The 22,020-nt window shown below is 41.3% G+C and overlaps 1 protein-coding gene across 1 annotated transcript in view; it reads right to left on the bottom strand.

Moving 5' to 3' along the window:
- The window catches only part of Nedd1 (NEDD1 gamma-tubulin ring complex targeting factor), a 41,438-nt gene extending 20,678 nt beyond the window's left edge, over window positions 1-20,760 (bottom strand). Inside the window, exons 1-5 of the mRNA NM_001106779.2 lie at window positions 20,724-20,760; window positions 18,179-18,322; window positions 14,839-14,933; window positions 11,129-11,245; window positions 8,180-8,320 (exon numbers count right to left, since the gene is read on the bottom strand). Coding sequence (NP_001100249.2) covers window positions 8,180-8,320; window positions 11,129-11,245; window positions 14,839-14,933; window positions 18,179-18,314 — 489 coding nt within the window. The 5' untranslated portion in view covers window positions 18,315-18,322; window positions 20,724-20,760. The remainder of the gene's footprint in view (window positions 1-8,179; window positions 8,321-11,128; window positions 11,246-14,838; window positions 14,934-18,178; window positions 18,323-20,723) is intronic.
- Between the last annotated feature and the right edge of the window lie 1,260 nt (window positions 20,761-22,020).

Below are 22,020 nucleotides of genomic sequence, written 5' to 3' on the forward strand. Positions count from 1 at the left end.
GTGATTCTAAAACAGTTTGCTTATCTTTGATTTAACAACTGACATCCACCTATACGTGAACACATACTGGTCTGTGCTACCTCACTCAGGATGATTTTTTTCTCTAGTTCTACCCATTTACCTGCCAAGTTCATGACTTCACTTTCTTTAATGATGGAGTATATTCCCTGGTGTAAATGCAGCACATTTTCTTTCTCCAGCATCTGCTGACACCTAGGTTACTGTCAATTCTGACTCTCGTGAACAGAACAAAGGCTGAGCAAGTGTCTCTGTAGTAGGATGAAACATTCTTTGGGTGTATGGCCAAGGCCAGCACAGCTGAACCTTGAGGAAAATCAACTATCTTCCCAAGGAACCGCCACACCGATTTCCATAGTGGTTGCGTACACTGTACTCCCCCCAGCAATGGAGGAGTGTTTTCTTTGTTCCACAACCTCGCCAGCACGAGCTGTAGTTTGTTTTATTGATCTTGGGCCATTCTGACTGGCGTGTAAGATAATTTGCATTTCCCTGACAACTAAGGATTTTGAACATTTAAGTGTTTTTCAGCCATTTGAGATTCCTTTTTTTTTTTTTTTGAGAATTCTGTTTATAGATCTGTACTTCATTTATTAATTGGGTTATTCCCTTTCTTGATATCCAGTTTTTTGAGTTCTTCATATATTTTGGACATTATTCCTTTATTGGATATATAAATTGGTAAAAATCTTTTCCCATTCTGTAGGCTGCCACTTTGTCCAAATGATGGTGTCTTTGTATAACAGAAACTTTTCAGTTTCATGAGATTCCATTTATTTTCTATCTTAGTGTCTGTGCTAATGGTGGTTTATTTAGAAAGTCTTTCCCTGTAGCAATCAGTTCAAGCTCTTCCCCATTTTCTTGTATCTGGCCTTCTGTTGAGGTCTTTGATCCTTTTGGAGTTAGGCTTTGTGCAGAGTGACATGCACGGATCTGTCTGCACTCTTCTCCGTGCAGCTATCTGGCCTTACCGGCACCACTTGTGGAAGATGCTGTCTGTTTTTCCAGTGTGCATTTCAGGCTTCTTTATCAAAAATTTGGTATTCAAAACAGGCATCTAGATTTATGTATGGATCTTCAACTCAATGATCAATGATTTCCATGTATAGCACAGTTTAAGACCCATAAATATGTTTAAACATCTACTCTTTAATCTTCTGATATTAATAGAATGTCATTTCTGATTGTTCCACATATATTAAACCATCATATTCTTAGAATATCAAGACATTAGCCATGACACAATATAAGCAAAGTACTAATCTGCTAAACTGTGCAAAATGAATATTAATGCGTTTTTGTATCAGCAGCACCAAACTTATTAAGCAATTATTTTGTTTAGCACTTTCAGAATTGATATTTTTTCTTACAACACATTATTGCTTTGTTAGAATGTTTTTGTTTTTGTTAAAAGGTTGTTTATAAATATGAAACATACTATTACTATAAGTAGGTGAAGACATGACATCAATGAATGATCATAACTGTGTAAACTTCATTTACAAAACTTATAAAAATATGTAAGAATTCCATGGGCTAAGAAATTCTTATTCCACCATGAATATTTAGAAGTAAACTGAAATAACGAAGAGTAAATTCATCTGTAATCTAAGCAACTACAGAAAACTGATTACCATCTTTGGAGGAACCTCTTAAGTACCTTTCTGTACATGCATGTGTGATGAGTGGACTAGAACTGGTACTTGGGATTACATTCTACTGTGACACAGTCATGTCAGCAAAATGTCTTCTATGACAGCTGGATCATATCAATTTATCTCCTCGAGGTTCCAACAAATCTACCATTTCCTAAAGTTGCTGACTTGAGATAATTCCTATTTCTGTGCCCAGTGCTCTTCAGAGATACAAAGTTGAGAACACTAAGTCAGCATTTATCTATTTTTGTTCTTATGGATTGTCTATTAATATATCTTGCCTATTTTCTATTCGGATATTATGAATTTTTTAGTGCTAATTTGCAACTAACTTCTTCAAGTAAGGCCGTAAATGCTCATATAGACTGCACATACTTTCTCCATTTCCTTCTCTGTTGATTCTTTTCTGTCAGAGTGCTAGTCTACAGAGATAGTCTCAAGACTTCTGGACAAACCCTTCCACTATCAACTATGTCACTTTAAGAAGAACTGACATCTTAAGATATTCCATGGTAAAAAATTACAAAACCACAGAAAGGAATGCTTTAAAATCAGTGGTTTTCAACCTTCCTAATGTTGTGATCCTTTAATACAGTTCCTCACGTTATGGTGACCCCCAACCATAACATGTTGTCATTACTTCAAAACTTTAATTTTACTACTATTATAAATCATAATATAAGTATCTGATATGTGGGGTTGTGAGGCACAGGCTGAGAACTGCTGCTTTAAATGTTAGTTCTTTGTTGAAATTTTTCCCAGAGGAAATGAACCTGCCTATAAAACATTCATTTGTTTTTGTATTTTACTATTTTTTTTATATCTTTGAGGTTTTTAAATCAAAGATTGAAGAATATCATAGTTTGCTATACCCGGCATTTGCTGGATATAAAAGTATCAAAGATTATGTTCTTTTTAAAATGTATTTTCTACTTGCCATTTTCATAAAACACGTTTTTCAGTGTTTTAAGTGTTTTCTCTCTGGTGCTCCCTCGGGATTCTAAACAGCTAAACACCAGCAGCACTGCTGACTGCTCTCTGCCGGCTCCAGCTTGTGGGTTTGTGGTTCGGCTGCAGGTTCATCGGCCTCAGAATGGACAGAGCCCAGAGACGCAAGCACTCACAGCAGTTCTGAGTTACTCATCTAACAGTGGAGTGCATGGCTTAAATAAGACTCACTGCCACAATGGTTGCTTTTCCTTGGAGTCGGGAACAGCATGGACGCAGTTAAAGTTCCTGACCATGCATGTGCATGAGCAGGCTGCTGCGTGGTGACTTGTGGCTGTCCATTAATATGTTGCTGGGGACCGTGGGCTCCCACAGCTTGGAGATTCACCTTTCATCCTTGCAATGTCCCGTGCACTTGCATGCAATGAGCAAGCACGCCATTTCTCTCTCTGACCTACTGCCAGTTCTTTCTGGGAGACTCAATTCCTAACTACAGAGAACACACAGTGCAGCCGTCTGCTGGGTTAATCTGCCCTTTGCAAACTTAACTTCTCCTGTCTTCCTTCCCTTTGCCAGGTACCTTACAGTCTAAAGGAAAGATGCACCTAACTGATTAAGAGAGGAACAGGAGAAATACCATTTATTAGAACTCCTACTCACCAATCTTTATCTAGATTACAGAGCCCAGAACATCTGCTGCCTATCGATACCATCAGAATAAGTAAAATAAACAGATACCTCAGGACTAACACCTGCTCTGGTCCCACTTAATGTCAATGGCTAAAAATATCAGCTCCACAGTGAACCTGTTCCTCAATGTTATTTTAAAAAGTCAAGATCAGAAGTAATTTTCATAACACTATTAAAATATAGTGCTTGCTGTGATTATAAAAATTTGGAAACTATCTAGAACAGGAGAACCTTTAGGTAACAGTGATACTAAGTATTAAAATGCACGCAATCACTGAAGATTAGGAGGGCTAGTGTTATCATGCCTCGGACACAGCACAGTGACAGAAGACAGACAGACAGAAGACAGAAGACAAGTTTACAAGAAGAAAATGATGCAAAAGAAAGACAACGCTGTATATGGAAACACATAAGATAGTATTTTACACATATTTTCCATTATTATTAGGAAGAGAAAAACATCTAATAGTATCTTTGAAAACTGGCATAAAGTGTCAATTTATTTTATGCTCACATTAATAAAACTACTTGAGAACATAATACAGGGGCTAAGCAAGGACATAACAAATGTTAAAGAAATAACACTGAGATTATTAAGGAAATGCTATTGTGCCAAATATTTTCCCCGATATAAATTATGCTAATGCCCCTATAAACGTGAAGATCACTAGTCTAGAAATAAGGCTCTGCAGTCAAACTTTCTGAGTATGAATCCATGTAGAACATAAAGCAAATTACAATGTAAAATCTGTCATGCCAGAAATAGAACCCAGGGCCTCGTAGAGTCTCTATAGCTGAGCTATATCCCAGCCATAAACTCATTGTTTACAAAATAATTAACGTTAAAAAAGGTAATTCATAACTACTTACATTTCTCAGGTTTCTGTACTCAAGCAGGCTTATTAATACTTACAAACTCTACATATAAAACAAAATGTAGTCACTTAAGGAAAACAAATGTGTTTAAATGTACTGTGGTATGTTTAAAAATCTCACCTGCTTTACCTAAAATTCCCTTTTTAATCTAAGACATCCGTAATACAGATCAACATTTTTAACTGCTTGGGAGAAGGCAACTCTCAATGATCCCAAGCTGCTGAAGCGCCCAGTGCTGACATGAAGCCAGCAGCCAGCAGCCAGCAGCCAGCAGCCAGGAGCTCTGCAGAGGCTGGGCAGCTCTTTTTTCTCTTGGAGAAAGACAAAAACTAATAGCCTCAATTCAACTGAAAGTAAGACTATACCCAGGCAACCTCATTTCTGACATGAATCCCAGTCGGATGTAGACTCAGTAAAATGACAAGGGTTTTGTCACTTTGTCTAGGAAGTCAATTTTATGATTCTTACAACCTCAAATCCTCAATTGTTTATAGAAACAAAACTAACATTTTCAACTTAATCATAGATAGGTCCTAACTAATACTTTTTTCTCAATAACCCAAACCCCAGGTACAGTAAAATCAATCAAGGCAAAACTGAGCCAAACAACAGTATATCTGAATTTTAAAATGTCAATGTCTGACACACTTGAGAATTATGAACTGCTGGCAGTTTTAAATGAATATTTAATATATGTGAAATCTTAAATGAATTTTTACAATTTTTTAATGTACACTCAAGTGGCAATTCTGGTAATGATAGGTAGGTAAATGGCAATTAAATTGTAGAAAAGAACTAATGTAAAACTGCCTTCAAGTATTTCAATTATATACAGTAAAGCCTGAGTGTGCAGAGTCATTACGCTGACTTTCCTAAGAGATCTAGAACTGATCTTTCTAATAAGAGAAGCCAACTTCTACTTCCCTGCCTTTAATGGTATAACTTATCAAAGCACATGAAATAATATATTGTATAAAAAAATAACTATTTGTTCCAGGCAGAGGGAAAAGTGCACTTTAATTTTGTTCTTTACCTTATTATCACACACATGTATGTGTTTACACATGCACACACATCGCACACACACCCTATGGAGTTCAGTTAGTATTGCCTGTATATGCATAAGTTTAAGGCTGCACACTTAAGTCCTGAGAAACCTACAAGGGGTCTCCTTCCTGGAGAGAACACTAACAACCTGGGGCTCTGCCTCTAGAGGTGGGCCCTTATCAGAAAAGTAACTCCTGAGGGTAAGTTATAGCTGGTAAGCTAGCACGGGGTGGAAGGGAGTGCATACTAAGGATGTCCAAAGCAGGCTGAGGAGGAAACCAGAAAGGTGACGTTAATGTCTTCATCTAAGGAGCCGTTAAAAGCTCCCAACAGCGGCTAATACTCATTGATCTCCCAGCCTAATACCAAAAGTCTTGCAGAGTTGGAGGTCTGGCAGACTGAGAACACTGGAGATGAGCTCGCACACTGTTTTCCTAAACTAGAAGATTAGTTTTCTGATACAAACTAATCAATTAAAATTAGTTTTCTGATACAAACTAATAAAAATTAGTTTTCTGATACAAAAAATTAAAATTCTTTGGGACTAGAGAGATGGCTCAGTGGTTAAGAACACTGACGCTCTTCCAGAGGTCCTGAGTTCAAATCCCAGCAACCACATGGTGGCTCACAACCATCTGTAATGGGATCCGATGCCCTCTTCTGGAGTGTCTGAAGACAGCGACAGTGTACTTATATATAATAAATCTCTTTTAAAAAATTCTTTGAGCATTAGAATTGCTGCAATCCATCACCTAAGATTTTAAGGTTTTTTTTTTTTCATGTGAGAAAGGGATATGATAAACAGAGATCCCTACGCACCTCACACCTCGAGGCATTGATGTGTCTTATCTGCCACAAGCTGTGTCCACAGGGAAGGAGTGAGGAGCTGGGGACCCAGAACTTTGGAGGGAAAAACTGAAGTGGAGAGCTGTAACGGAGGAAGAAGGATAACACAAAGGGAGACGGAGCCAAGGATAGTAACTCTAAGATGCTTGAAAAGCAATGGGGAATTGGATTATTTTATGTTTACCTAAAATTACATATATATGTATGTATACACACACAAAAAATAAAGTTATACCACTTGAAGTGATAATGCTTCCAAGAGCCACAGACCAGTGGTTCTCAACCTGTGGGTCCCGATCCCTTTAGGGTTCAAATGACCTTTTCATAGGGAGTCACTTAGGACTATCAAAAACCACAGATATAACAGTAGCAAAATTAGAGTTATGAAGTAGCAACAAAATAACTTTATGGTTGGGGTCACCACAACATGAGAGACTGTATTAAAGGGACAGCATTAGGACGGGCGAGAAGCACTGCCAGACTATCTAGCTAAACAAAACCCCAGTACTAAGCATGAGAAAGTTCCATTTGATCACTGGGCAGGGAAGTCCAAACCCCAACTACAGTCTGTGCCACTGCCTTTGCTGCCTTCCGACAGGTGAGACGACTGCTGACGACAGCACACATTCTGGCCTCAGGATCTGAGCGGTCAAGACAGCACTGACAGGAAGTGACGGCCCTCCCTGAGGACCAGCTCACACAGTCCTGCAAGCTGCCAAGGGAGAAAAGTTATCCAAGTTCTCCTCTGTGAACCATAATACAGGAGACCGCGACAGGGGAACAGTGACATGTATTTGGGGAGGAAACCAGTAGCTGTGTCATTGGACTTAAGGCCCACTCGATAGGAGGGAGCTCGTGCCTAATATGGTAAACCTGGCCACGACCCCATGGTTGGAGTGGTCACAGGTGCTAGAGGGGACCCTACTACTGCCACTTCCTTACATTAATGATCTTGCAACTGTACCCAGAAGCTTCAGACAGTCTGAATCACTCACAACTTCCACCAAGCTAGAAAGCCAGTGCAGAGGAAGGAAGGCCACCAGAGCAGCTGAGCTCACAGTCAGTCCGTTCTGGGAACTCTAAGTGTAGAGCCACACGCCCTCAACTGTCAACTGAGACTGACTGACTAACTAACTAGTAGCTGAGCCTAACTGAGGAGGATGCAGTGTAAGTCACGGGCTGTGAAACAGACTCTAGCAGAACCCGGGAGAGCAGAAAGATGAGATGCATGGGTGTAACTAACTTGTGAATTACTAAAAAGCCAGGCTAAAGTTCTTCAATTTGCTACAGCCCCTATACCATATCCACTTTATCTACCTACTGGAATCATCTCTAGAGATGTTCAAAGAATGTCAGCCAAGGAAGACTCATTAAGGCACTTCTCATTCTTTTATGAAAAAAAAACAAAACAAAACAATTTTTTAACCAAGAAAAATATCTAACTGACTAATTTTTCTTTTAAAAGGTTTCTATAAAGATTTCTGTACTAACCTGAAATGTATGAGTCGGCTTTGATTATTTTAACTACCACATACTTTTCAAAACAACAAAAACCAAAACGGTTTTGTTTTTTCAAAATGTACTTGCCTCTACCTAAACACAATGATTTCCTGTCCACACACGGTATGAATGAATGTACACATCAGTCTTAGGACTTCTGTAACAGAAATGCCATGGAGACATTAAAACCCCGGGCTCAGGACGGCGCTATGTACAAATACCTGCGTTTTGTTAGAAAACAGACGGAGTGTGGAAGACCAAATATTTAACTGTCTGAGTGAATTCATCCAAGCGCTCTAGGATGAATTAGCTTACTTATCTTTCTCAAAAACTGCCATGACAAACTAGCTAGTTTTCCAGAAAGCTAAATAAAACTTTTAAATATGGGGTTGGGGATTTAGCTCAGTGGAGGAGCGCTTGCCTAGGAAGCGCAAGGCCCTGGGTTCGGTCCCCAGCTCCGAAAAAAAGAACCAAAAAAAAAAAAAAAAAAAGCTTTTAAATATTAAAAAATTTAAATTTACTTTCTTATGTAAAATAATTCAAAATATAAGTTATTAACTTTATTTAAAAAAACAAACAAACAAACACAAACACCATACCTGCTTACTCCCATGGCCGAAAGGCGTACTGGAGGTATTAGTGGTTACGCTGTGTAAGATAATCTCACCACTGAGAGACCCGGAAGCAATGTAACAATCATTCCAATTGTACGCCACACAAGTTACTTCCCGTTTATGGTCCTGAAAGAAACGCAGTGAAGAACAGCAGCCGTTAGCCCCCATATTTGATGAAGAGTATGGCTGTCTATCGATACCTGAGCTAACAGTTTCCTTCCGACTAACACCACTGAGCTGATTAGACACCACAGAATAAACATGGAGTCTCGAGAGACAATTTTTGAGACCCATACTACATGTCCACAGACTCTGAAACACTAAACAGTCTAGAAGGGTACCTAACTTAATGCTCATCTTCTAGAACTGCCTGCCTTCCACTGATGTTGATAACATTTATTCTAAGCTAAATGTCTGCTCTCAAGTATTACTGTTCAACTACAAGACACTAAAATTAGCACCAAAATGACAGCGAATGGTAAAGGAACAGTGGCATCAAGGGAACAAAAGGGAGAAACAGGTATCACTCTCAACTGACTGACTGAGAGAGACATACAACTGAATCCAACATTAAAGAAAGGATGAGAGTGGGGAGTAGCAGTACACACTTGTAGTCCCTACACTAAGGAGGATCACGAGTTCAAGACTATCCTGTACCACCTAGAATTTTAGGTTAGCCTGAGCTAATATAGTGAGGTCTTATCTCAAAAGACAAGCAAATAAAGAAGAGATCATAGGTAAGTTACAGACAGGAAAGGAAGTGGGAGAAAAAGCAATGACTAAGCCTGAGACATCAGACAGCAGCTATTCATTCCCACTGGCTGAACACCTTCTCCACTGGGGCTTCACTGACTAGTCAATCCTAAGAGGCAATGCCATTTTCCCCATCTACAGATGAGGCGCACGAGACGAGAAAGCTTAAGACGCTGGTGTATCTCCCATCTCTGCTAAGTGACAGACTAGGATACAGCTCTAAGACAAACCCCAAAGCCCTTGGCCTTCCCAAAACAGACTGCCTCCCAAACGCGAACAGAATCTCATGAGGGAATGGAAGTCCAAGACTTTGACTAAACCGAGCTCACAAGGTTTGTTTCCAAGCATCAAATTAGAGATGTTTAACAGGAACATGCAAGCCTCATGGGAGTTATAAGGGTGGGGTTTTGTTTTGTTTTGTTTTTTTGAACAATGCAGTGTTCTGTCATTTACTGAGATAAATATCCTAAACTTGATACAAGACAGTGAATGGACATCTCACTGCAGTACAACTCCATCAGATGACCCCAACTTCTACCCCAGCACAGTTGCCTGTGGGGAAACCAACGTGAAGAGTAAGCACCATCGTGTGTACCGCTGCCCCAGGGATGAGGAGTGCGCCACTCAACCGAACATCTGTGACTCTGTAAAGGAGCACTGTCTCCCCAATTCAGCTGTGGAAAACACATCACCCGGAAACACTGACTATGCACTAACCAACGCCAGAAATTGTATACATCACTGGGGATGAGAGCATAGATAAGGAACTCAAGGCAAAAGAAAACGTTTCATAGATGGGGAACTGCTTCTAAAACAGACAATAAAGCATTCTAAGATCTAAAGGATGTGAAAATAAGGGTTATCTGCAGACCGAGGAGAGGAAATGAGTAGAATGTCTCCAAACAGGAAGGGAGTAGGTGAAAGCCAAAAACTCTGACAATCGGGGCCAAGACTCACCTCTCAGTAAAACACTCCCTATACAAAGTAGGCACATCCCCCTAAGCGTGTGATTCAAATAGTGCACATCTGAAAGACGGAACAAAGAGCACGGTGTGCATGTGCACTGACCCTGTGGAGTGGACAGAATACATTCTTTAACATCTAACTCAGTTTCTCCGCCTGCATCTGCTGCTTTGCAGTTACTGAAATAAACAGTAAGCACTCAACAAGTGGGCATAGTAAGGGAGGAGACAAAAGCTATTTCACTAACCGCAACTCTTTAGTTACCTGTTTTATCCTAAGCAGAGTTTAAAGACGCTTCAAAGTTTAGCTAAGCATAAAACAATACATTTCCAAAGGTACCACAAAGCTACTATAGGATCCCGTTTCAGTTTAGCTATGACAGAGACAGAGAGACAAAGACAGAGAGACAGAATGACAGAGTGTGTATGTGTCTGGTATTTACCACAAAGCAGTCCAGGGACGGGATGACTACAGAGGGAGTAAGGACACAAATAAAACATTACTGGCCACAAAATGCCCACAAGTGTCAGGTAATGAGTAACATGGTTAACAGTTAAAGGGAGTTCTTCTCTGTGTATACAGAAGAGAACATATATATAAAACTATTTAAAACTTTCTATTAAATACTTGTAAATGACAAATAGCAAATAGCAAACTTGGTAGCACCTTCTAAATATTAAAAAAGCTAAAAGTAGAGTTAAGGAAGTCCTGACCACACTTTCCTGAGACAAATATGTTTATTTTCTGAAACTACAAAGAGCTACCTAAGGGAACACTGATTTTAAATAGTAAGTTATTTTAATTACTATTTCATTACCAAGTTTAAAAATATGCAAGCAAAAATATCATCAATAGTGGCAGCCAAACACTGCAGAACTAAGAGGCTGAGCCGTCAGCTCTGGTTACTGAATTCCTGAACCACACACATTTACCCAAAGCCCTTTAAAAAAAAATCCCTGATGACAAAACTACACTTGAAAAAGAAAACCCTCGAAGACTACTTCATTCAAAACAACAGGAACACATGAAAAAATTAAGGAAAAGGCAACACGAGTCACGAGTCTTTATGTGGAAAGTTTCAGCTAGACAGTACCTACATTCCCCAGTACACCCCACTTTGATTCTAAAGCACTTCAATTATGAGGACAAAGCTTGGAAAACGTTCCAAACAGGGTGTGAGCTGCCCATTCTGTAAATAGATAAAATATATTCGCTTACCTTAAGAGACCGATGAAGTCGTTTTGACTTTAAATCCCAAATATTAACAGTGTTATTTAGGCCTCCACTTGCCAAATACATTGATGTAGAATTTAAATCGACACATGTCTGCTTTTGCTATTTAAACAAACAAACAAACAAAATTAGGTTAACAGAGCCCAGAGAGGACCGACCTTTAGCAGAACAGCAAATCTGCTGAGTCACGGCCATCAAGATGCTTACACTTGCAACCAAGTATTTCACCTCTGGTCACCCTCATGGATCCAAAGCTTATTCATTTTCAGATGTCAAGAAAACAGCAAACCTCACCCAGTGAGTCTCAAGAATGACCCAATCCCAGCCTCAGGGGCTAGGGCTGTGGCTCAGTGGCTGATGCGGAGCAAGAGTGAGTCTGTGGGGAATCCACCACCAAATACAAATGCATTCATAGCAAATGAGCAAAGCGCCCTGACCTCAGACAGTTGAGCCTGGGCACAACTGATCAAGGGTAAGCTGCTGAATAACCTTCAGTTCCTTGTTACCCTGGTCCAGCCTATCAACAAGGCCTATAAACCCTACAAGAAATTCACATGCCTCCCTTCACCTAAATATATTATTACCACTGACCCAAACTTTGCCCAATGGTAGCAGCAACCTCCTGGCTAGTTTTCCTGTTTCCACTCCTGGTTCCTAAAAGCCCATCCTCCATAAATAGAGGATAAAAATAATTATTAAAAAAAGAAAGCAAGCCAGAGCTGGGTATGAAGGTTTTCAATGGCTCCCAGGCATACCTACAAGAAACCCAAACCCATCAACCTGCAGGCAGTCTGGGCCCTGCCCTACTCCATAACTTGTCCTCTTCTTTCTCATGCACTGATTCTCCACCAGTAATGACCTTGCATTCCTAACATAGCAATCTTCTAACTGCCTCAAGGCTTCTAAATAGCCGTTCTCCTTGTCCAGACCCAAACGTCACTGAACCAGTACTGATGGCTCTACCTGGTCAACAGACAACACATGTTACTTGTGAAGCAACCTCCCTTGGCCACTTAGTGTAGCTTTCTGAAACAGTATTCTACTTAGTACTCTGCAAAATAACTTTCCAATATCTAGGCAATCTTTGCTCAATTTACAGTGTGCTTGAAATCAGAAAGTCAGTTTCTTAAAGATTACAACTATATTCACCAACATTACAGAGCAATGGCTAAATTCAACGGTTACCAAGCTAGTCTCACAGTAAGTATGTGTCACCCTGGTGCCACGAGTAACTTGGGAGCTGGGCGCCTTGGCAGTGCTTCATTTAACTGAAGCAGAACGGAGCTACACGAACTGTTCTTACATTCAGCTGAATGCCATGAAAAACAAACATACACACACACACAAGACAGGCGACACGAAGCTCAAAGGAAAGACGCAAGCTGTGTAGGCTGAGGCAAGTCCCTGCACATTGAACATAAGCGAGCAGCAGAGCTGAGCACCAGATGAGAACAGACTGGAAGTACTTTCCTACCAGAGAATCCGGCATCCCCAGACCATGCTCTGCTCCAAAGAACACTTACAGTCTGTCTGTCCCCTTGCCTCAGGCCCACTGCACCAATCAGGATGTCAGCACTGGACCAACAGAATCAACTATCAAACACAGCCAGAGCAGCTATTAATGCTCTGGTGGGCACCATCCCAGGAATGAGCATGTCTGAAGGGATCAGCACCATTTACTTTAGAATCTACTTGCACTGCAAATCCAAGTTTCCTAATAACCATTAAAATTACTTTTAAAAGAAATAGTTAAGGATGGTTTCCACCAAAGATTGATATAGTTGGGTGCTAGCTGTCATAGGTGCAATTATTGTTAAGGGTTCAGAATAAAACCCATACTTAAGACTAGCTTACCTTATTGATAGAAGACCTTTTATTTTAATGTATTTTAATGCATCTAATGAACTTAAATAATTAATAGAAATTGTATGGAATTATAGGAATTCTGTACCCACAAAAATATTAAAGCATGATTTTTTTTAAATCTAAAAACGAGGTGGTTAAATTTCAAAGTAATTTTGTAGCCCACCATAACCATGATAATATCATTAATACCAATCTGTCCACTTCAAAGAGGAAATACACAAAATTAAAAACAAAACCAGGAACCTAAAATTTCATTGTAAAAATAATTTTAAAATAAGACTGGTGGAAATTTCTTTCCCCAACTATAAAGGCCCAATAGCTGAGTGGCATGTAAGTTAACAGAGCTGGGATCCCAACAAAATAAAGACTAGAGCCCTAACATGTCACAAGAAATTCCTAATAAATTCCTTCATTAAAAATCTCCCTGCAAAAAGCTTTTATAATGCAGCACATTCAAAATTAGAACTCTGGTGTGCATTTCTTCACCCGCTTTATAATTTAATGCCTTAAAGTGGGAAGGGCCAAAATTATACAACTGAATGGGGATATTCACCAAGTCCTCAGAATGACTCACATCTGTATAAATCACCTGATAAAGTATTAAAGTATAAAATAGAATTTGAGGTATAAAAGTACCCAGTGTACTATTTTTCTTTAATGGGAGGAGTTGGGCTTGGTTTGGTTAGCTCATGCCTTTAATCCAAATACTAAAGAAGCAAAGGCAGGTGGACCTCCATGGCTTCCAGACCAGCCTAGTCTAAAAACCAAGTTCCAGGTACTAAATAGCAGCCAGGACTACACAGGAGACAATGTCCAAATAAACAAACACATAATCAAATAAGTTTAAACGGACAAATCAAAACACAAGTGGGCAGAGGTGCTAAACACTGATCTGAAAACTTAATGCATGAAAGCCAGTCAGCCAGTTGTGAAAGAAAGAACTGATCTGACTTTAATATGATATTCAACAGCAGCTTGCTGGCCACTCCGGAAAGGACCCAAAAGTCCCAAGATCGCTGTCACTGCTCTCTTGAAGAGTTCAGTCTACTGACCAGGGGCAGTCTCTTCCTCAACTTTCCTTAGCCCAGACTGCCTCAAACTCCCACTGTACCTTTGTCAGACATTCTCTAAGCTTTCACACCTGGGCTGGAAGTGAAATTTAAGTTTACAAAAGAAAAAAGAGAATAAAAAAAGGGAAAAGGCAACAGCAGCAAAAAGGAGCGACCTTGTCATTAACTGTCATTCTCTACATTCTCTTTGAAGAGTAGCTTTCTGAATGTGGGGATGGAAATGAGGAGACCAATACTGTCCTGAATAAACTCACAAAACAAAAGAATGAAGAAATATCCAGCGAGAGCTTCACTCATCACTGTCACTGCGTGCTGTGGCCCCAAGCCTCCCTGAAAACTTCTATCTCCCCCAGCCTTAAGGAAGGCAGACCAGATCCCTGAGGGCTGGGCGCTCAGCATCTGAAGCAGAAGGCTCCCTTCAGAACTAGTCTCTGCTGCTGAGCCTGCACCCGGGGTCAACAGGAACAGTTACATCATGAGGGTTCACAAGGTCAAGTCAACCTAGTGACCTAGTCCTGCATGGGCAAAGGGGAAAACAGAGAGAGTGCCTTCTTAACGAAATCTAAGACCTAAACTGCTCTCTGTGAGTTCACTAAAATCTCACCTAACAACCATTTGGTAGGCACACGCACCCCACCTGTCACTGTACTATTCAGAGTTTGGATGAAAATGTTTTTAAACACAAAGAACCATAACAAGTAAGTCACAGTCACATAAGCAAACTGAGATTTTAAACAGTTTAAAAAGAAAGTAACTTACCCCTTCCGCAAGCTCCAAAAGTGGAACGGGCTTACATTTGCAACTTGACACCACTATTTTGTCACCACCAGAAGACGCAGTCACTAGGAAGTTATCTAAATGAAGAGTTAGGAAGCATCAAACAGTCCATGGGCATCCATAGCACCCAACTACAGTCCCAGGAACAGTCACGCAGGCCAGCATGGAGACAAGCACACTAATGCGGCTCATATACCAGCTTTCAAAATACACCGGCTACCAATGACTAATTCCTTTCCCAGGACCGCAGGAAAGAACCGCCCTTCTGAGTATGCTATCATCTGAAAGATACTTAGCCATGAGAAACACTACTGGCTTCCCAGAGTAGGCCAGGTCTGCTTTTACCCTTGCAGATGGGAGAACGTGAGAAAAGCAGCAGACAAATAGTAATCCGCTTTCTCATACACAAATACGCTGAGGGACTACTTATTGATCAAGTGCTCAGTATCTGCTTCAGTTAAAAGCCAGTATCCACAACACTTTCCTACTTCTTCCGACTGAAAAATGAAGACTGCTATTTTCTCAGGACTAGAACCACTGTTGTGGTGATCAGCCATGACTATATTATGAGTGAGTATTACAGAGCATACGGTAAACATGATTGAGTGAGGTTAAATAAAAACTATGTATGTTATGCAAATGTAAACTATTTTAAGTTAATCTCAACCTAAACTTTTAATTATTTTACTCTCTATAAATTATACATGAGCAATAAGTAAATACAAAACAATGTATCTCAAACCAAAATGATTAAATAATTTAATCAAGAATAAGAGTCCGGTTTTGAAAGCCATAGCATGTTACAATATCAGAGTGCTTAACCTTTATTTGTATGTGTGTGCGCACACCCACACATCACACTTCAAATATGGAAGTCAGAGGACAACTCACAGAAGCCATTCTCTCCTTCCACCAACAAACAGGGCTCAGGGACTTCAGCTCATGGGGTCCAGGTAAGAGCTTCCTTACCCTTTGACCCATCTTCCTGTCTCCAGAACATAGGATTTTAAACTTTCAACTTTTAGTAAGCAGAGTCTGTGCATGGAAACAATGGAAGCATCTAGATAATCCTTACTCTATTATTTTGACATTGTGTGGAATATTCTGATATTTTATGACCATGCACTGGAAAAAATTCTTGGGAGCTTCTGTATCCTAGAACGACCTTCAAACTCTGACCCTCCTGCTTCCACTTCCAATGCTAAGATTAGAGGTGTGTACCACTGTACCTAACTTAAAACCGTGCTTACAATCAAACCTAGGGCTTCACCCATGCTAGGCGAGCTTCAACCAATGGAGCAACATCCCCAGACAAAATATTATTAAAAGGATAAACCAGTTTATCTAGTTTGAAGGATGTCTGAACTCCACTGGAGTCAAGGATACAGTACCATCTTCTACCCTAAGAATGACGTCTCCAAGGAGCACTTAAGCCAATCAACAGGAACCGATGTCGTAAGAACAGAGTCCAAGTCTCGCCAGCTTGTGGACTATCAAGTGAATCAGCACAGTGCCGAAATCCAGAGCTAGTCGCCTAATGCAACCACAGGCTTGCTTTTGCATTCCAGGTATTGCCTATCTCTGAACTGAGCAGGCCCTGGCAAGTGTTGAGTGGAGCTCCTCTATCAACTGGAGAGCAATCTACACACAACATTTCTAGGGGAAATAAAATCACCTCTCCCAACACAGTGTCACAGTGAGAAGCCACTGGCTTCTTCTTCTGTTTACCGAAGAAAAAGAACCTCAGAAAGTTAAGAAAGGAGAAACCAGTTTCTTGTAATTTTAGAAGGCATAAGAAGTATGGAAACCAAAAGAATAAAGAAAACTAACTTCCCTGGCACATGCTGATGCTGTTCTTGGAATTTATACACTGGGACCCTGACTTGCTGTGTCTGGAACTCTTGTTTCTCAGTAACGTCTGAACCACAGCCTCATTGGGAGTGCAGATACCATGAGGCTCTCTGCACAGAAATGAGACAGCTTCTCAAAGTCACACAGCACTACCTCATTGCCACACCAACCATTAAGGAATGTACTCGTCAACACCAGCCAGCTACTGGTAACAATTCCCAAAACAAAATTAGGCAGAAAAAAAAAAACACATCCTATTAAGAATTCTTTCTTTTCTTCAAGGGACCCAGAAAAAAAAAAAAAAAAAAGTGAAGCTGTAAACACAATTAAAACCTAAAAATAGTGAGGACCAGCTTCAGACACTTGCCACTCTCCTTAAAATAGTTTCCACATGACAGGCTGGGGAGTCCTTCACCGTCTGATTAATAGAGCATCCAAGTAATTGGTTTTACTGCTCTAATGCAAAAACTGAGGAATGATCAAGGGGAAAATGTAATTCAATAAGAAAAGTTGTCATTTGTTATGTATGTGTAAGAACAGGCATTTGAGATTAAAAAACCCTAATATGTTTGTTCATAAATCGGTCATATTTTAAAGCCCTGTCAGATTCCCTTTCATCGGGGGGAATATTAATACTTTGATACTGGTAAAAACCAGACAATTCTTAACACTTGATGGTTGTTTCAAAACAGTGTGTGTTTCACAGAAGATTCATTTCTAGCATACCAGTGTCAGAGTATCTCCACATCGAGAAAACTAAGAGCACGGCATTTAGTGGTTGGGCAGTAGAGCCCAGGAACACTTCCTAGCATCCTATGATGCCTAGGAAAGCCCCCACAACGATGAACCCCCCCCTCGCCCCAAATATCAACGATGTATGATAAACCCTAACTTTCATGTTCCCCTCATTCCCCATCTGAAGCTCCCCAACACAGGGAGTATACCAAGAGGCAAAGGGCAGGAAAGCTCAACCCATTTTGTCTATTGCAAAACCATGATGTTTTCATCCCGGATCAAAGAGACAAACCCAAGGGAATCATTAGTAAGATGTGAATGACACACAGTGACTTTTTAACCTCCTCCCCGTCCTGCTCACTGATTTCCACAATCAGATTAAGAAATATCCAAATGGCGATGAAAAAGGCCACTGTAAAGTCTTCCAGGTGCGCTGCTATTCTTACCTAACTAATTCCACAGATTCAGTAACTGTGGACAAATACAACTAATTCTACCGCCTGTACCTAAAGACAATACTATTCGGCAAGTTTGAATGAGGTTGAAGTGGGTTGCAACTAAAAAAATTTTTTAAAGCAAATCAACAGAGAAAACTACAGTACATGCATATATACTGTTTTTATCAAGTTTCTTTTTTTTTTTAAAACATAGGTAGCTACACAAATATCTTTATGGGCCAACACAGTTTCACTGATCATTGAAAACTAATAAAAAGTACTTTTTTTTTAAAGGATACTATTGCTGCTCCAACAGATTGAACTGATTCCATGCGGTGACGTGTGGGGGTTGAATTTATCCACCAATGTCAGAAACGAAGCATCCCATATTTTAACATCATCTCCTGATGAGGCAAATCTGAGGTTTTCCTGCATGGCTGAGCCTATAAAAAGTTTAGAACAACGTATTTAAAACGCAGTTAGGGAAAAGCAAATTTTAAAAGCTGAAATGTGCCTGATCTAAAGGCAAGGGGTGTTACTTGTCCTTTTCTGTCAAACAGCATGCACAGTAGTATAAGATGATTTAAACAACAGCCAATCACATACGCTTAGCTCATCCTTCCTAGAATCCCCTCGGCAACCTCCATAAACCCAACCTCCTCCGCCTGCCTTACAGGACAGGAATGCCTGCATGGCTCTCCTACCTCTCTTGCCTGAGGCCGCCAGATCTGACACTGGCTTTCTTCATGTCTATGAACCAAGCCAAGCTCATCCTCGTCTTAGTGTCTCTGCACCTGCTGCCCTACTCTACCTGGAAAGCCACCCCCTACGTCCCCCCCCCCCAAACCATCTCCTAATCATTCGGTCCTCAGTTCAAAACTCTCTGCTTCTAAAAGGTGGGCTCCCCAGGGACTGCGGCAAAAACAGCCCTTTATCAGTGCTACTCTTATTCAATATGCTACCCGATTCAATTTCATTAGCAGAACTTCTGTTGTCTTCATTGTTCCCATAACGATGCCTGCCTCCTCATGAAATATTCCTGACCCATACTAAGTACTTCGCAGAGAAATCTACTAAGTGATGTTCTCATGTATTTTTTTTAATGTATGAGCCTGCCTAGAAGTCTGAATCCTGTTGTGCCAAGTTTTCCAAACTCTAAAATTAACAACAAAGGAAGCTGCCACTGCATATCCTAATACCAAGTCTTGGTCCGGGGCCTCAGTTTTATGCAGTGTGACGTTCCAACACATACATCTGACAAGAGTGATGCCAAAGCCAAAGTAGTCTAGACAGAAAGCAGAGAGGCTGCTCCAAGAACTCTGAAGGGAGGGCAGCAGGTACTGTGGAGGACAGAGTACTTAAACATACACAGGAGAGAAGAAGGCAGAGAAAGATATTCCCACACCCTGGAGGGGTGGTACAAGAGCCTGTTATTATAAGACTGGCAGTGGTGGTGGTGCAGGCCTTTAATCCCAGAAAGAGGCAGGTGGACCTGTGAGTTTGAGGCCAACCCAGTCTGTGGAGCTGGTTCCAGCCAGCCAGGGGCTACACAGAAAAAAATCCTGTCTCAGAAACAAAACAAACAAGCAAGCAAGCAAAAAAAAAAAAAAAAAAAAAAAGTACTATAGTATTATCCAATTAAACTGTTGATAATACAATTTATCCTATTGCCTATGTCTAAAAAACTAATTAGTATACAACGAGTTTGAATGAAGTGAGTTGCAACCAATCTTTATATATACATAAAATCAATGGATAAAGCCAAGGCGCAAGCAGATGTACTATTTTTTAATGTATGTTCCTGTGTGTGTGTCTGTGTGTTTAAATATATTTTTATAGGTCAACAGTTTCATTGATACTTGAAGTCTAATAAAAAGTGGTTACTTTCTTTTAAAATGGGATGTTCCTGTTGCTCCAGCATACTGAACTGATGCCATGTGGTGACATATGGGGGCTGAATTTATCCACCAATGTTACAGGCCAACAGCGGTCACAGACACGCCCCTATATTATCAACAATGCACCACACATATCTCTAATGGGTTCCAGAGGACAAACTAAAAAGGTACCATAGATTCTCAGGAGGGAAAAACAAAAAACAAAAAAACCTAAAGTTTAAGGAAAGGATAAAACGTTTAGCCAGAAACTCCTATGATTTGTTGTTCATATTTTGGGATACAGTCGTGTGGTGGTTCCATGTTAGAACGGCCCCTAGTAGGTGCTGCTAAAAAACGTGTAGAGTCACCTGTTGAGTTGTAGACAATGTTTCTATTTGGTGACTGAAGCATGTACACTATGCCTCTTGTTCCCGGACTCACGGAAAAACACAGGGTAGAAAAGTCGAACTCTTAAGAGCAGTAAACACAACTGCAAGATGTTGCTACCATAACCCAGTGTGGTGCAATGGGTGGATCAAGGTTCCCCCGAAAGCTGAGTTAAGCGACCCACACAGCTTCAGTGATGCTGACTTCACAAAGTCGTCTCAGTTCCCTCGCTTGGCTTCTGGGATCTGACATCAGTCCCCCGAGACGATCCCGTGAAAGAAGAGCGACAGCGACCAACTGCACACTCTGCTAAAGAAGAGTTCTCTGGGGTCGCACCCCTAGCCCAGGGCGGCTGCGCTACGCAGGAGAGTCAGACCCGAGTGTCGGGGTGAGCGAGCAGCCCGGGATAGCTCGGCCCGTAGGTCCCGGGCCCGCGACCTGGTCCTATCCCGTCCCGGGCCACTCACCACCGCGCGCGCCCGCAGCCGCCCAGCGCAGGACGGAGGACGCTGACTTCGGGGTCCCCCGCCTAGGGCTGCGGTGCTTGCTCACAGAGACCCCCTGTCAGGCGGAACCTCACCTCTCAAGCGTGGGACCACAGGGGGGCCCGGCTCCACCCGCTCTTTCGCTGCGCTTCCGGCTCCCGCCTGGACTGTTAAACTTAGGCGGCCGGAAGTCCCGCCTCACATGACGTCACGGAGAGGCGGTGCCGCGGGCGCTCCACCAGCGCTTGCTGGGTGGCAGCCCACGCCGGGGTGGTGCAAAGAAGTTTTCCTAACCTGTAGCTACTACTCCTTTGTCGCTCATTTGTTTGTTGTCTACTGTGTGCCAGGCACCTAGTTAGGCTGTGGGTGTGCACTGCTGGGTTTAGCTTGAAGGGACAAGAGATCAGTCAATATGCAGGTCTCTGGCCTGATGGAGATTACAGTCTAGTGTAGGAAATTAGTATTAACAATTCTATAGAGAAAGGGAAGACAAAAGACGGGGGAGTTCGAGACGAATGCTGGCTACTCTCAGTTCCCACAAAAAGGTGTCACAGTTTTATCACAAGAACACTCTTAATAAAGGCAGTTAACATGGATGTTGGTTTAAGAGAGGATATATAGAAGAGGGAGCCATGGAAAACCATGGATTAAACATCTGATTTAAAAGAGGTGTAGTGGTACGTGTCTTTAATCCCAACACTCCCGGGAGGCATTGGGATCTATGTGGGTTTGAAGCCATCCTGGTCTACAGAATGAGTTCCAGGCAGTTATACAGAGAAACCCAGTTTCAAAAAAGAAAGAGGGGAAGACATGGGGGAGGGAAGTGGGGTAGGAGTGGGAGAAGGAAAGGAAGGGAGGCGGGAGAAAGGGAGGGGAGGGAAGCGGAGGAGAGGAGAGGATCATCTAACCCAAAACGAACCCTAACTCTGAGAATAAACCCAACGGTGACGTAAGCCTCTGAGCTAGCCGTCTTCAAATGCCAAACGTCACATGCTGCGATCAGTTACATGAACACCAGCTCAGTGGTTATTCTTTTGAGGGAATTTGTCTCATGGTAGAAAGGGGCCGATGAACTGAGTTTTCCAAAAGTCTTGCTAAAAGGTTGCTCCGTTGACAGTGTTCACAATGTTTACAGTGTTGACAGTGATTACTTCCATCACTGATAGGGGGTTTCTATGGAAAATGTCACTCCTTGGTCCCAGGTGTACACAGGATGTGTTTCTGAACTGCATACATAATGTCCCGATCACCTAAACTCATATCACAAGCAACTGGAAACCTAAGATATGCCAATCCCCACTCTCAGGAGAAAAGGAAGTTCTCTATCCAGCCTCTGGAGGCTGGTGGGGAGCAACCATAAAAATGAAGACAGCAAATGGTATTGCCTTGGGG

Source organism: Rattus norvegicus, chromosome 7 (assembly GCF_021556685.1).
Source record: "Rattus norvegicus strain SHRSP/BbbUtx chromosome 7, alternate assembly SHRSP_T2T, whole genome shotgun sequence".
Lineage (NCBI taxonomy): Eukaryota > Metazoa > Chordata > Mammalia > Rodentia > Muridae > Rattus > Rattus norvegicus.